We start from the raw sequence: 16,676 nt of genomic DNA, 5'->3' as shown, positions 1-16,676 counted from the left end.
CGATGGTGATGATGGTGATGATGGTGATGGTGGCGATGGTGGTGATGGTGGTGGTGATGATGATGTCACGGTGGTGAGGGTGGTGAAGGTAGTGATGGTGATAGAGGTGGTGGCGATGGTGGTGATGATGGTGATGGTGGTGATGATGGGGATGCTGACAGTAGTTAACATTTATTTAGCTCATACTCTTGCCAGGCTATAACAACTCCATGAGATAGGTACTATTATTGTGCCCATTTTACAGATAAGGAGAGTGGGACGCTGAAAGTTCATCAGCCAAGTGTGTGTAGCTAGGAAGGGGTGCAGCCCTGGACTTGAACCTGGTCTTAGAGCCAATATCCTGGTCTGCCTTTCCTCATCTCCACTGCAGGAGAGGGCAGAGTGACGTCAGCTGGGCACAGCAGAGCAAAGCCTGTGGGACAGGGTGGCCCTCGGGAAGAGGGAGCAGAACTCACGGGTCTGTGCCATGGGATGGGCTCAGGCTCATAGCACCAGGAAGCTCCAGGAGAAATCCTCAGAGCCAGGAGGGTGGTGAGAAAGGCATGAGCCTCCCCGTAATCACGTTTCTGCCATCAGTAAGGTCAAGGTCAGAGCTTCAGCTCCTGGGGTGGGGGACGTGGCTAGGGAGAGGGGCAGGGCTCTGTTCCAGGAGGGCACAGGCTACTTGGGGGAAGCCCGGTGATGTGAATTAGGGCACACAGTGCTCACAACGGGAGCCCAACAAGCATAACCCACACCCCATCGCTATTACGACAGAGTGCCCCAGTGCAGGGGAAGGAGGGCGACGGGGAGCCCGGGGGACAGCAGTCCCTGCTTGCTTGGCCACACCGGCGGCTGCTCATAGGAGCAGTGCCCGGCCCAGAGGTCAGCACTGGGATGCACCAGTGGGAGGAAGAGCTGGGGCTGGACGGAGGAGCTGGGAGAGGCCACGCTCGGACACGGCAGGTTTGGTGTCCCCTCGGGCTTCCAGCCCCTCACCTGTGCAGCGGAGGGGCAGATGTGGATGGTTCCTAAGACATTCCCGCCTCCAGTGTGACTGCATTCCCAGTAACAGAAGATAATTCCAGCCAGGTCTTCCCACGGGCCCTGCGTCTCCGGGCCCCTGGGAAGGGCAGGGATCTGGCTGCCGAGCGGAGCCGGGGCTGGGCCTGGGGTGAGGTTCCCCGGGGGGCGGGGGAGAAGGGCCTGGGCCTGAGCTTTCACTGTTTTGTTTTCCGGAGTCTGTCGTCCTCAGGGCCAGCCGCAGAGAGGAGACTGACGGATCTCAGCGGGACAATCTGACACTGGCCGTTGACACGCTACCTGGTTAGCGCTAACTTTAATCTGAGCCACTCACGTCCACACAGGCCGGCAAACTCTTCCTTGCTGACCGTGTACAGTCTTTCAGAGTCTGGCTCCCAAGCCCTGGACTGGCTTTGCAGGTTCTCCGTCCATTTCTCCACCACTGCCTGGGAAATGAAGCGTCTCCACGTTCCAAATGACAGCAATCGAAAAGTGAATCGTACTGTCATTTCCAACTATCTATAATACAGCGTGAATATCCTACCTCAGGATGGCTCGGATGATTTGGAATAGATTTCAATACACTTGTACTGGAGAAAAAAGGACTTTGGGTCTAGCTTGGGAGACGCCCAGAAGTCTGGATGAAGTGGGCAAGTAAGTTTGCAGACCAGCAGGTCTCCTGTGCTTCCGGAAAAGTCAACGTTGTTGTAGGAGACAGGACACGAACAGATTTAATCTCGGGTTCTGGGGTCTGGGCCAACGTGTCACGGGACCGCCGTCCCCCCGAAGGCATGGGGGCAGGACGTGTCCCAGCCTCCCAGCCTCCCTGGGTGTGGACACATCGCTGCAGAGCCCGGCAGCACGCGGCATCCTCTCCGTGCTTCCCCGACCATCCTCTGTTTGCTGCTCTGCGTCTACGATTCCCCCCCTTGGGCAAGGACGCCCGTCCTGCTGGATCAGGGCCCACCCTCGTGACCTTGTCTTCCCTTGCTCACGACCGCAAGGATCCTCTTCCCAAACAAGGTCACATTCTGAAGCGCTGGGAAAAGGGAGGCTTTTTTGCGTTAAAGACGGGCTCATAATGTCAGGTGCCTGGGTGTTTAACAACCTCCCTCCCTCTTTCACTATTATGAAAACACCTACCGTCACTGTCATTCCTGACGGTTTTAAATGACCAACAGTACACCTGCAAATTCCCGTATGTGCCTCTTAAAAGATGCAACAATTTCATCTATGAGAAGCCCCCAGACGGGGCTGCTCCGTGTGCCCAGATTTTTAAAAGGACTGGAAGCTTGCTGCTGACCCCATAATGGGAAATAACCTGCAGACTCTCCCTCCTTTGGACGCGTGAAACTCTGAAATGATCTTTCCCGTGACTTGTTGGCATGCTGACCTTTTTCCAGACGGCTCGGCCAGCTGGCGGGGCGTCCGAGGGAGACGGATAGTGACGTGTGATGGAGCGGGAGGACGCAAACCCCAGAACCGGCCCGACAGGCCGGACTTGTGGAGGGCTATTGATTCCAGCAGGCTGTCTGAGCAGGGCTCGCACCCCTCCCTCCACCCCCCCCCCCCCAGGCCGGCTGCAGGAACCAGGAGTCAGGGAGGAAGCCGCTCATTAGGGGCACAGCCGCTCTCCTCACCCAGAGAGCTTTCTCCCAGCTTAGCCCCACACCTGCCCTGCCCTTGTTGGGTCTTTGCAACAAAGGTGACTGACGGGAAACCCGGGGGCTAGTGATGCCAGCTGCTCAGGCTGGCAGGGGGCACCGGGCCCACGTGTGGGAGAACGAGGACAGGCACGAAAGCAGGCAGATGGCCAACGAGGCACGACGTGAAGGGCAGCCTCAGGCCTCCCGGGAGCCAAAGCTCAGAGCATGGAGCCCAGAAAAGGCCAGGCGTAAGGGTGTCCGTGTGCACGGGGGACGGGCAGGGGTGCGGTTAGCGGAGGGAAGGGGGGCTCCGGGCTCTAACGACTTTCAGTCAGCAGCCACAGCTGCCCCGCATTCGATCCGGCCAGTGCAGCCGGCTGTGGCTGGCGGAGGCCGGCGGCGTGGACGGCCCAGCGCAGCCCGGCCCAGTGCCGGGAAGAATCACCCGCGGTGCCACCACCCTCGCTGACGTGGGGCGTGTGGCAACACGGCGGCCCAGGGCAGCGAGCCAACGTTTCGTCACGCGGACGTGACCGCTTGCCTCGGAGGAGCCCTCGTGGAAGTGCCACCGAGACCCTAGCGAGTTCAGGATGGCGTTGGCAGGTTGGCGAGCCCACGCGGGAAGGGCCGGGCACGGCGGCGCGTGGGCTGACGGGGGTCCGAGCGAATGAATGAATTCGTTTACTCGGCATTCCTCCGGCCGAGTGTCCGAGGCCAGGCCAGGCGCGGAACAGGACGGCGGGGCAGCCTCCCCCTGGCGGGCTCACGGCTGGCGAGGACAGGGCCCTGCGGCCCCAGGAGCTCCAGGGATGGACGTGCTGCGGGAAGAGGGCGACGCTGGCCGAGGTCTGAAGGATGAAAACGCTAAACCGCACAATCGCAAACAGACGGCTTCTCAGAGACACAGCGAGAAGACTCCTTGCGTGGACTGAGCGCGTGTCTTCCCCGTGCTCCTGAACTTGAGAACGTGCATCGGAAGGAACAAGGCGCCGTGGGGAACTAGGAAAACAGGTGCCAAAACACTTCACCAAATTCAGTGTCCAATAAACGGACATGGTAAAGAAATACCACTTGTCGGGGCGCCCGGGCGGCTCAGTCGGTTGAGCATCTGACTTGGGCTCAGGTCATGATCTCACGGTCCGTGAATTCAAGCCCCGCGTCGGGCTCTGTGCTGACAGCTCGGAGCCTGGAGCCTGCTTGGGATTCCGTGTCTCCCTCTCTCTCTGCCCCTCCCCCGCTCACACACACACACTCTCTCTCTCAAAAATAAACATTAAAAAAAAAAAAAGAAATACCCTTTGTCACGTGGGCCATTTTGTCTTCAAAATCAGGAGTCCGGCAGGACCCCACCCCCGCAGCACTCTGCCCACTTGTTCTTTCCAGCCGACCTCATGCCCAGCACTCGCAGGGGTTTCTAGAAATGCTCGGGTAAATCTCTCCGGCGTGAATCTCATGAAGAAAATCCACAGAGCACCAGGATTAGGGGTTGGGATTGGATACGTTTCATGTGTCTTTCTCTACATATTTTGGCCGTACTCAGGGATCAACAGGAAATCCCTCCCGTGGCCAATTTATTGCGCATCAACCCACCTCCTTTTCAAGGGCAAGCCTGACGGTAGCTTCGTGGGGAGCGGGCCAGAGTCTTAGCGCATAATATATATTGGAGCCGAATTGTAACGTCCGTATTAACAGTTCACAATATAAAGACAAAAGCTGAAACTCTCGTACAGCGAGTGTTGTTAGGTCTATCTTAACACACGAAAGAGAAAAGACAGGTTTAGATTTAAGTTGGTCCCCTTCCCTTTTTACCAGCACGGTGGTGGGGGTGCCTGGAATTCAAGGCCAGGGCAGTGCCGGGACACTGGGCGACTTGAGTCGGGTGCCGGTCTTCAATCTCCAGAAACACTCTTTACGTGAGGTTACAGGTGACTCTGAAAACCAGCTGAGTAAACACAGCACCTTCGTGCCCGTCCCGGGTTCCCGCGCTCAGCCTTGCTCAGGCCTCCGACAGTGGGGACGAGGACTCTGTGTGACTCGGTGCCTGGCCCGTAATGAAATGGGACGACAGGATTCCCCCCTTGTTGACCAGATAGATGGTCCAGGAAGCACCCCGCTCCCCGGACCTCCCCTCAAACACAGGTATGGACGGGGTCGGTGTGGCCGATCCCACGTTGGAGCCACAAGAATTGGACTCAGGCAGCATTTGGAGTCTCTGTGGGGAGGGACAGGCCTGCCATGCTGGTGGGCACTCGGCACGTTCCCCTTCTTCCCGGGCTCTGTCTGCTGCGAGCCCAGAGGCCCTTGGACACCCATCTGAATGGGGAGAAGGGGCCCTGTCACCCCAAGACCGTGCACAGCGCTCCTGGGAGAGGGCAGAGGAAGGCACAGCAGGTGCCTGGCTTTCCCTGCGTCAGGGAGGAGGGCAAGGGGCGGGGGCGGGGTGGGGGTGGGGGGGGGTGAACACGGCCACTACGGCCCGTCGCCTTCCACCGTGACAGAAAATACACTCAAGTGGGGTTTTCCCAAGAGGCTGTACAGAAACGTAGTCAAATTCGAAGAGCTATACAACAGTTCTCCATTTCGCCTTCTAACATCCTACAGAGAAGCCCCCCTCGCCTTGAAAGAAAAACTCACAAATATGATGGTTGGTTTTGAACCTTTAATAAAAGTAACAAACGAATGGAAAAAGAACACAACGCTGAAAACTTAGTGCGAATGTGAACCTCACTAGATGTCCATATCTCAGATAGTGCAAATTTTGTTCATAGTATTTTACATTTTTACAAACTCAAATCACTTTGGTTCATATACTTGCTATAAAGTATTGGCAAAAAAATTCTTCGGATTCACATTTTTTTGGCTACATTATTTCTAACAGAGATTTACTTCCAGTTTAAGAGAAAAAAAATACTTATTGTTTGTACATGATCAAGTATATTTTAAAGATTCAATTACTGCTCTCACCTAATAACTTCTGGTTTTTCAGAAAACGCGCAGGGGTCATTTCGAGGTGCGGAATGACCCCGTTTTCTTTTAGACAAAATTCCTTGAAAACAAATCAGCTACACAGCCACCTAAAATTTACTCCAAGGCGTTTTTCGCAGAACAAAGGAACCACAAACCCATCGCGCGGACGAGGCCAAGCACACGTGGCCACAGGCGCCAGGGGCGCCGACCCCCGTCCCGCCGACTGCCTGCGTCTAGTCAAAAGGAGTTTCTTCATGAAATCGCTTCACAAAAAATTTAAAACAAAAACATTTAAATTGCAAAATACAAAAAAGGTAAATTTGTCAGTAAAAATTACAAGTCTACTAAACCCACAAAACTGGAGTATTTCAAAGGACCAGGGCTCAGTGGAGGGCACAACAGAGTAACTTCATAACTGAAAGAAATTATTGCTGAATTTTGCCTCCATGCAGCACTGAAATGAATGGAGAATCCCTCTTTAACATCTCATACGTTAAAAAAAAGAAAATAAATATTTAAGAGAATACAAGGCTCAGATTGGTTTTCAGATACATTGCACTTGAAGTGTGAGACCCAACCCTCGCCAAGCGGGTCTACTATGGTCTATGCCATTAAGTGAATACATTGTGCTCACCGAGATCTTTGAGTATTTAGAAACACCAAATGTTCAACGTGGTGATATGTGCACGGTTCTTTTTACAAGGCAATCACAGATTGCAAATTCCATAGGGCTGCGGAAAAATCGTCATCTCTGCTCTGGAGGATTAAAGAAACGACAGACAATTCTGGCTAAGAATACACGGCAGACAGGCGTTCCCTCTTAGAGGATTGTGGATTTGGGATGAAACTTCGCAAATACGGAGGTGAGAATTCCAGCAGGTCACAGTGGAGAGCCGCGGCCTTCGCTGCCTTCTGCGCTCGGTGAGATTGTCTACACAGGGCTCCACGGGGGGAACGAGGGCGCGAAGGGTCTCCGCGCCGCGACCGCGGGAGCGGGCCTCCCGGCCGCTTCTCTTTTTACACAACCCTATTTAAAAAAAAAAATCTCTTGGATAAATACGGTTCCTATCAGACCACACTTCACCTTTGTTAAAGCACCATCAAGCTATCCCTTGTGGGCACGGATACGAAACCAAGAGCTGGTAATTAGGCTTTAGTTCAAGGCTTTGAAATATGGCAACTTGCTTTTAATAACATAAATGAGATCGAATACTCGGGAAGCCGTGCCTGCCTGAACCCCCGCCCCGTCGGAGCGGACGCAGGCACGGGCGTGTGGCGCAGGTCCGCTTGGACATCGGCGGTTCCCCTCGCTTGCCGCTCTGGAACAGGGGACTTCTTTTTCCGGGAGTCACGGGGACAGTCACCCAATCTAAACAGATCACGGAGGAGAAAGATCATCTTTGTCACAATCCAAGGTCACAGGTTTTCTTCCCAAATCGCGCTTTTCTTCAGTGGCTTTTGAGACTCAGTCGCTGTGTGGCTTCTCGGGAACACCCTGCGTGGAGAAAGAGTGGCCGCTGGTCAGCACCACGTGCGTGCACGCTGCAGGGAGCCCTGCGTGGACCCTGAGAGGCCAAGAGAAACCGCCTTGACGCAGGAGATGATGGCGACGGAAGTGTGGGAGACAGCGGCCCGGGCCCTCCTCACTGCCCCCGGCCGGGAGCTACCAGTCCCACCTGGTGGATCAGGGTCCGTCAGGTGACACGGGCGTGGACAGCCCTCAGCGAAGCTGCCGTGCGGGTGGAGACCAAACCCACACCCGCAGGGAGGCGGCCGGCGGTGGGACGGGCCCCCGGTGGGGCGGGGCCCCGGTGGGACGGGGCCCGGGGGCTGTGGCTCCCTGAGGTCTAAGGGAGCATGCTGTTCTGTGCAGGATGGGTCTGCTCCCGTGAGGGGGTCTCTGCCCCCCACCTGCACGGACCCCCGCTTCTCCGCTGCTCCTCTCCCCTCCGCCGCCTGGGGAGACAGGGGCCCGAAACAGGTGTTGCTTTAGGACGCAGAGTGACGACTCTGCCTCCCTCGACACAGAAACACTCTGCACCCCACTTCCTCACGGGACCCTCACCCGCAGGTGCCCACCGCCCCCCCAGGCCCTGCCAGGGACTCCTCCCTGGAGGACGGGCGTCCCGCTGATGGACGAGCAGGGCCGATGCCGTTCCCGAGGCCACAAAGCTATCGATGGGCACGAGAACACCCGCAGCGAACACTTCTTGCCCTGAGTGTGGGGTGCCCCGTCTGGCAACCAGACCGCAGGGCTGACCATGACGAGTCAACTACAAAAGGTTGAGACCTTGCGTGTATCCGGACCCGTGGGGAGTGCCGTGGGGGTGTGGAGGCCGCCAGGGGTCTGGGGTGCTCATTCTTCCCCCAGGGAAGCACGACTTCCGTTCACAACTGGTCACCCGAAAGCATCACGAACTGACAACCACAGACACGAGGACGGTCCCGAACAAACGTCACCCACGGGAACCCGGGGGCTGACCCACCACGCGCTGGGAGGAGGCCCACGCTCCTGCCGAGACACGCAGAGAACAGGCCTAGAGTCCACGGCCCACGGGAGACTAAAATTAGGTCTGGCATTTCTGTACGAACACGAGTGACCCCTGGTGAGAGGTAACGGGTCAGCCTGGGACGGGCACCGCACTCGCGCGACCCGAGAGCAGCGTGTCCAGGGGCGGGAGGGGCCCCGCCCCACGGAAGAGCCACGGGGAGGGAGCAGCGCGCAAGAAGCGGAAGGGCGGTGTGGTGCGTACTCCCGCCCAGCCCGCCTCACACCCCTGCGCCCACCAGGCCAGCTGTTAACCTTCCCAAGCCTCCGTTTCCCCATCTTTAAAATGGACTAACATCAGGTCCTGCTTCAAACTGTTGTTATAAAAGGTGAAATCAGCCGACAACGAAAATGCACACCCGTGCACAGCGAGTGCTAGTTCACCCTCGAAGAGAACACCTGCGTTATCCGTGTTGCAGCTGATTGGGTCAATCACAAACAGGAAAGGCAAGTTCAACGCCCGCGGCCGGGGCAGGCATCTATTGGAAGCAGTTTGAAGCCTTAGCTTTTTAAAAAACCTGAAGCTACGAATAGCGATAAATAAAAATTTCTATAAAATTATGCTACAGACTCATCATTTCCTTTTCAACGCCGGGCTGACAACAAATACCACGTAGAAAGAGCCACGCGAACCACTGAACCACAAGCGAAGCCCACCTGTGGCTTGTGGACGTGGCCATCCTTCTGGTAATTACATTTCTTCCTCAGGGAGGGGGCCGCAGGGAAGGACAGAAGAGGATTCTAGAACCCAGATGGAGTCGGGGCAGGGATGCACAGGGCAGGCGCCCCCGGTGACACTGGGTCAGGTGTGGGCAGCGCTGGCCTGAGCAGGGCCCCCGTCTTCATGTTCCTCACTCGAGGCACGTCCGTCACTCGAGTGCAAAGGCCTGTGGGAAAGAGACAGCTCGACCGAGCTGCGGGCAGGGCCCAAGGACGGGGCCGGGCCGGTCCCACCCCTGACACATGGAGCGGCTTCCTGGGTTTGAAGGGCGGAAACGAGTTTTCGGATTTTGAGCAAAGAGTAGGCCTGTTTTTACAGAAAGCTGTTACTTTTTCATTTCTTTGAAGAGAGAATAACTAAGGTCGTAGGTGCGAGTATCCACTCTCTTTAAAGCGCCTCTTTTAACTTGTCCTTTTAAAGGTAGTTGTGTCCTCGATGATGAGGCTTCCAGCAAGGGCCCACCCTGTCACAGTGTCGCCTTTCAAGACGCCACAAAAGCGGTAAGAGCAAAGTCCCAAGGTTCACCACTCGGGGACCCCAACACACAGACCTGCAGAGCGGGGCCGTCTCCCCCAGGCTGTTGGGGTGCGCGGGCCTCAGCGCTGCCCTGGGGGCGGCCGGGGGGCTCACTCGACAGAGCGCGCTGTCCTGGGCGCCGCAGAATCGGGGCCGGGCCGCGGGAGGCACCTGCAGGCCCTCGACGCCTCCAGCCCACGGGGACCACCTCCTGCCAGTGCCGGGGGGTGGGTGGGGGTCGGGGGGAGAAGCCCCCCGAAAAAGGAGGCCCCGTGAAAACACAGCGAGGCAGGGAAACGTTCATTCGGAGCGCGCACCTCACCCTTTGGTCCTGACGCAGCCTGAGACCATTCGATTTCTGACACCCCCGATTCCCTTCCCACCAAGAACACAATTTTGGCCTCACGCCGCTTCTCTTGTTGATGCTGTGGCAGCGTGCGCTCAGCAGGCCGTCTGTGTGCCCCCCGAGAGGGCACAGAGGGCAGCGCCCTGGTGCAGAGAGGACGGGGCGGGCTGCCGGGCTCAGGGGCGCACGGCACCGGCCGCTGGAGAGCGGAGGCCCTTCCCCGAGCACCGACGTAGAAGATGCACTGCTTTCAGGAGGGGCTGGCACACACGCCTCCGGGGGTGGAGGCCAACAGAATCGGAACGCAGGGACCCGCCGACAGACCCGGGGCGGTGGGGGGAGGACCCCGCCTTCCACGTCCACGGCGGCCTCACGCCACGGTCGTGCCCCCGAGTAAGCCGACCGGTCTCAAGGAGCCGCTGCGACCAGGCTTCCCCGCGACCGCACGCACGGCGTGCTCCACAGACCGTGGGACGGGTCCCTGCACACCTCGCCCGGGGCCGACCACGACAGTCACATTCGTGTCATAACTTTCACGACCAGAAAAATTGCACCGTAAAGGCCGCGTGCGGTTCTCTCCAGAAGCCGCCACGTCTAACCGTCCGCACACCCCTGCTCTCCCCATCCCCCAACTCCGGGGAGGGTGCTGCCCCCCGGGGTCGAGGGCCCACGATTCCGGCCCCCTGCTCTCTGAAAACCCACAGGACGAGGACCAGGCTGAGCCCCGGCCCTGGAGCCGTATCAGCGGGTGGCGGCCGGGGTGCCACTGGTCCCGGGGAAGGGAGCTCCGCGCTCCCAAGGTCTCGGCTCACCCTCCTTGCGGGCGGGACCCGGTGGGAAGGACTTACGTTCTCACGGGTGGAAAAAACAGCGAGCGAGCGGGGTGGGCGCGGAGATTTGATGACCCGGGAGGGAAGGGATCGTGGCCCTTCCTTGTTAGACGTACGACAGGAACACGTCTTACACTCATCTGGACAACCTGTACTTAATTTCCAAATTTGCACCAAAACGACTGCAGGGGCCCACCCAGGATCGTTTACTGAGACAGTCTCCAAGCGGTAGTATTTTCAAAGGTAACGATTTGCGCGACTCCTTTGAAAGAAGTTTCCTCCCACCGTTTCCAGCCGCTTGCAACTCGCGCACGTGTGAAGCCTCCGCCTCTACCGAAGACGCGCTCACGTCCTGAACCTGGTTCAAAAACGTCTTCGCGCACACGGAACACCATCGGCCCGTCGGCCTCAAATAACGACAATTCACTGAATGTTATTAAATTTTAATTTTGTGAAGGGTTACCCTGGCTGAGGACAGTTTTGTCCTGGAAGCCCTATTAGGGGTTCTCTATGGAAGCTACCGGACTAAGAACCAGCACAAGCACTGGTGGACCTGCCCGGGTCTCCTGGGGAGAGCAGCCAGGGGGGCTGGGAGGGGAGGGAGGGAGCCAGGGCACAGGTCTGATGTGGGGCTGCGGCCAGTGTTAACAGGACCCAGTCAAGGGGCACCTGGCTGGCCCAGTAGGTGGAGCGCGGGACTCTTGATCTTGGGGTTCGAGCCCCATGTTGAGTATAGAAATCACTCAAAAATCTAGATGTAAGTCTATACGTACATCTACACACACACACACACACACACACACACACACACACACACACACGTCAAATCCTCTGATCCTCACTGCGGGTGCCAGAAACGGTATTTTCATCGAGTTCTCATTCTGGGGCAGGATCCACAGAACCTCCAGGGGTAGAGGGTGGAACGATGCAGTCAGGAACCAGCGGGACATGCTACACATTCTATCTTTTTGAAATTAGTTCTATTTTTGTGAACCAGCCGAGTAGCCTTTAGACTCAGCTCCCACTGGTGAGTATCAGCACTAATAAATGCCTTGTTTTAAAAATAGCATGTGAGGGACCGAGATAACTTTTCTGAGCAAGCCCCAGGGTTTATCTCTGAGGGCAATGGCCCTCAGAAGTCTCCGTGGTTTCCTTCAGTTCATTCTATTTAAGCCCCAGAGTCTAAGTCAACGCCAAGGAACGCTTACGTGTCCAAAGTTGATTTCCTCTTATTAAAGTGTTCAAATGCAAACTTTTAACTACGGAATAGAACTGCCATAATTATTCCCGACTTCATTTGCTTTTCCGGCTCTTGGGACACGGCTCCGTGCCGGGGGAGTCCATCTACCCGGTGATGGGGGGGGAGGGGGGAGGTCTCTGGTGACGCGGGGCACCCCCCACGCCGCCCCGGGGCCACTTGTCCCGGGAAGGGCAGTGTTTGCTGGGCCAGGCCCCGACCCGGGCGCGGGGTCTCTGCGGCGTCAGCGAGGGGCTCATTTCCAACCACTCACGTTACCATCTCAGTAACTTTCCTCTGGCGCTTTCCATGGAGAGCTCAGAACCGTCACCGAACAGCCCTGTAACAGGACGGGCTGCCCGGGAACCCTGGTTACTTCCTGGCTCATCACGCGTTTACAAACCCCCGAAGCTTCACATACCGAGGAACTGCCTCGGGACCGTTAGCTACTTTTCTCAAGAGTATGCCGTTCTAGTAACTGCTGTTCTTGAGTCCCAACCAGACATCCGTCAACACAAATCACACTGTATTACATAAAGCGATTGCAGCAGGCCAGCAGAGCTGATTGCGTCACGTACCATAGCCAGCTGGCGTCCTATGTTACCCACGGTGACGCCTCCTGAGAAAAATATACAGGGCAGCCAGGAGCGGATGTAGAGGAAATCCGGGGACGTGTACCTGCAGAAAGAACAGAGGAGGAGACCTGTCTCCGGGCACTCGGCCTCCCCGAGCCGGGCTCGCCTCCGGGTGGACTGTCTTCACCGGGGAGGCACACGACGCGACGCGCCGCGACGCGCCGCGCCGTGGGAGGGCCACGTCGGAATGCTGCGCTTGCCGTGACTGCTGCGTTTCCCCCCAGGTTAGACGGCGCATTTTTAACAGCAGCGGCATTTTTGAGACTCTCCTGCCTAAATCGACGCCACGTGTGTGCGCATACAACCTGACCGCCCGGCCTGGCGGGTGTTTTTCATGGGAGTCAGGTGACAGCTCTCGGACAAAGGCGGAGTCGGGAGCCCGTGCTTACTGATAGACGCCGTTATACACCAGCAGCTGAGTGATCAGCGTGGCCAGGAAGGCGATGGTGATCCCAAGCCCGAGGCCGCTTCTTGACCGGTCGAACGTCCACCACAGGCCCAGAGACAGCGCTGCTAACGTCAAGGAGAGCTGCACGTTATTGGCAAAATCCAGTTTCTGGAGGCGCGAGGCTAAGGAAACTTCAGCGACGTTTAAGGCCGTCAAATACAAGCCAACAACAACAACCCCCTGCACATCCCACACGCGTTTGTGTTTTCATTACGTAGCATGAGATTCTCCATCCGACAGTCCTGCCCAGGCTGTGTCCAGATCTGCTGGATACAAGAGGACGGACCTTCTCTGATCACTGGGTTAAACCCATAATTCTACCCGGAAACTTTCTGAACGCCGTGGCTGCCGGCATTCTGAGCACACAACAGCGTATTTTGCTGGTAAGCCACCTGGAGGCGCTATTCTGTTTTTCGTTTTTATTAGCAATTTGAACGGAGCAAATACTCTTCTCTTGTGGCGCCTCAAAGACACCTCATCAGTTGGCAGCAGAATCACACTTCTGCCTGATGGAGACACAGCTAGCTGCCTTTCATCACAACACTGCTGATCAAGTGGTGAAAACACAGATTTGTCAGAGCTAAGCTAGCCTGTAACACCCCTTCCTGAAACTCGTTTCAAGAAAATACAGGTAGAGCAGATTTAAGAATCAGTAACTCTAAAATACCTTTCTCTGAAATTTCAAGATAGGACCTAGGCTTCCTAAAGAAACCCCAAATTTCTGAGACCTGGTACTCGATGGCCTATCTTCCTGAAAAATGCACTTAACAACAGACACGTAACATAAGTCTGTGCAACATACTCCACCCGTGGACTCTGGAAGTTTGGGGACCTTCCATTAGGAACCCTACTCCGGGGGCACCCGGCGGGCTCGGTCGGTTAAGCGTCCAACTTTGATTTCAGCTAAGTCCTGATCTCATGGTGTGTGAGACTGAGCCTCGTGCGACAGCACAGAGCCTGCCTGGGATTCTCTCTCTGCCCGCCCTCCCCACCCCCAGCTCCCACATGCACACACACTCTTTCAAAATAAGTAAATAAACTTAAAAAAACAAAAAAAAGGCTCCTACTCCAGAGAACACCACTTCAGTCCCTGAAACTTCACGGTCATGGCCAGGGAGGGGGCAGAGAAGCAGAGACGGGGTTCTCCCCAACCTCTGGAAGCAGTGGCCCCAAGAAGAGGAACCCCCAGCCACCGGTCACTGGGCCACAGAAACCAGATCTTCACAAGGGAAGATGCGAGGTAGGAACCTACGAGGGAATTTACAAAACCAACTGCAAGGAACCAGAAGATTCTGTCTGACAGAAGGCAGAACAAAGAAGTCCACTCTGCCTCTGGTACTATTTTGACAGTCTCCCTGCACCATTTTGAAAACTCTGAAAACTCTCGCTAAGTATAAACCAAGCGGCACGCTTTAAAACAAAATAGCTGGAAGGAGACCATTCAAGTGACCTATACAGTAAGATACGCTCGTTGAAAGTCACAAAACGCTGTAACACGGGACCCACGAGAATGCTCTGGACCCGGCACACCCACTGAAGGATACAGCACTGGCGTGGTTGATGCCAACGAAAACCGCTACGCAGCGCATTACGCTGGCCCACTCTCTCTTGAACTTGTGGGGTTCCCCAAGGTGACTGTCGATGCACGGGTACAGCAAGCCGACAACAGCTGTTAAAACGAAACAAAACAGTATTAGACTGTGCCAGCTTCAAGGTGATAGGATTTCCACGTGGCAATTGTTAACATATTACTCAAATCAGTTCTTTCCCTAGAAAACGTATGTGCTACAGAATACACTATTTTAATTAAGATTAACTTTACATTTTTGTTGTCCTTGAGAAAGGATCACACTGGCTCTGACGGGACCCGGATCCTCGTGTTTGTTTTCTCATGTGTAAAGTGATAAGAGTTATGTAACTACAAGAGCTTACTGTGGTCGGGAGGAGTTAGGGAGTTTTTACAGACACGGAACTTTAAAGCATGGGATCGGATAAAGAGAATTTAGACGGGGGAAGGGTGTGGGGTTCCAGGCCAGAAGCAAAGCGGGCTGCTGGGGATCCAGGCCCACGGGAGCGACTGTGGGGCACAAAGTTCAGCTGGTCAAGTCACTGAAACGCTGAGGCTTGGAAGCCAGGGAGCACATCCACCTGGCGTCCTATGAAAGAGGCAAGTATTTCAGGCTCTTGAACCGAGAAACGAGGCTCGGTTCTAGAAACTCAGGTTTCAATTTCATTCGACATTTTCTCAAGGTCTAGTTTCGGAGATTTGAAAACTGGAATGCAAACGATTCTGTAACTTATTTCGCTACAATTTAATCTCACCTTTGAAGGTTAAAAGCGAAATAGGTACAAACATACGAGGGGGGGGTGGGTAGTAAGAGAAATTGTGTTTCAGGTAGTCCTGGAATTCCTTGAGGCTGCAATTGCAAAGAAAGCCTAAACTAAACGATTTCACTTTTAGAATCCAATTTTTGATTCAAACAAACTGCTGTACCAAATGTGCATGAAAAATGCAATCTGCATCTAAGGAAGTATCTCAAAAAGGGTATTTAATAGTATAGCTGTGGGGGCACCTGGGTGGCTCAGTCAGTTAAGCGTCCGACTTAGGCTCAGGTCATGATCTCATGGCTTGTGAGTTCGAGCCCCGCGTCGCGATCTGTGCTGACAGCTCAGAGCCTGGAGCCTGGTTCAGATTCTGTGTCTCCCTCTCTCTCTCTGACCCTCCCCTGTTCATGCTCTGTCTCTCTCTGTCTCAAAAGTAAATAAACGTTAAAAAAAAATTAATAGTATAGCTGTGTTACTTAAAGGTTTAGAAAGGCAAAGTAGGATCCTAAGTTTCTTTCTTTTTTTTTTTTTTTTAACGTTTATTTATTTTTGAGAGAGAGAGAGAGTGTGAGCAGGGTAGGGGCAGAGACAGAGGGAGACACAGAATCAGAAGCAGGCTGCAGGCTCCGAGCTGTCAGCGCAGGGCCGGACGCCGGGCTCGAAGTCACAAACCTCCAGATCATAACCTGAGCGCAAGTCGGTCGGACACTTAACCGACTGCGCCCGCAGGCGTCCCAGGACCCTACCTTTCTAAGAACAAAGATGAAGCCATTCTGCCCGCGGAGTAAGTGCAGTACCCCCCAGGGATGTGTCCTCGCTAGAACACAGCTCCCCATTCCCAGTCCTGGGCCCTCCGGCGGTTTTCAGGGAGCGTGCTGAGAAGGTGCTGCGTTTCCTCAGTGCGCCGCACACACACCCCGACTGCGGGGAGGCAGTGCGCAGAGGTGTGAGCAGTGGCCCTGCTCTGTACTGCGTGCCCTTAGACCAGGTCGCTTAGCCTCTCTGTGACTCAGTTTTCACATCTGTAAAATGGAGCACCGGCAGAGAGCGCTGTTGTCAGGCGCCAAGGAAGCAAAGCGCAGAAGATACAAAGTAATAAGCACACCGCGAACGCCGGCCCGGCTGCAAAGCAAGCAGCGGGGCGCCCCCGTCGCCGCACCTGCGCGGCCCTGCCCCACGTAGACGCACCTTTGCTCTGCGCACCAGAGCGGGGCCCCTGCGCCGAGGGCAGGGGCGGGTTCAGCGGAGGCCGCGGCCCGCACCTGGCGAGTGTCTGCCGGCCGACGGGCGCCGCGTGACTGCAGAAGCACCAAGCGCTCTTCTGGGCCCGGATCGGCCGGGTCTTTCTACGCGCACGGCCGGGGGAGCGCACCGGGCGCGCGCGCCCGCCCGCAGCTGACAGCGGCCGGGCGCCCCCGCACCTGACCCGCGCCCCGCCCCGCCCGCCGGCCCACG

The 16,676-nt window shown here is 56.0% G+C and overlaps 1 protein-coding gene across 1 annotated transcript in view; it reads right to left on the bottom strand.

The window, feature by feature from the left end:
* Positions 1-5,292: 5,292 nt before the first annotated feature.
* Positions 5,293-16,676, bottom strand: part of INSIG1 (insulin induced gene 1) — a 12,502-nt gene continuing 1,118 nt past the window's right edge. The window contains exons 3-7 of the mRNA XM_040464525.1: positions 16,410-16,652; positions 14,441-14,565; positions 12,838-13,004; positions 12,392-12,491; positions 5,293-7,110 (exon numbers count right to left, since the gene is read on the bottom strand). Coding sequence (XP_040320459.1) covers positions 7,081-7,110; positions 12,392-12,491; positions 12,838-13,004; positions 14,441-14,565; positions 16,410-16,652 — 665 coding nt within the window. The 3' untranslated portion in view covers positions 5,293-7,080. The remainder of the gene's footprint in view (positions 7,111-12,391; positions 12,492-12,837; positions 13,005-14,440; positions 14,566-16,409; positions 16,653-16,676) is intronic.

The sequence above is a fragment of the Herpailurus yagouaroundi genome, unplaced genomic scaffold, assembly GCF_014898765.1.
Source record: "Herpailurus yagouaroundi ecotype Mexico unplaced genomic scaffold, PumYag 483, whole genome shotgun sequence".
Taxonomy (NCBI): Eukaryota; Metazoa; Chordata; class Mammalia; order Carnivora; family Felidae; genus Herpailurus; species Herpailurus yagouaroundi.
The sequence above is the reverse complement of the archived record's forward strand: the minus strand, read 5'-3'. Positions and strand labels throughout refer to the sequence as shown.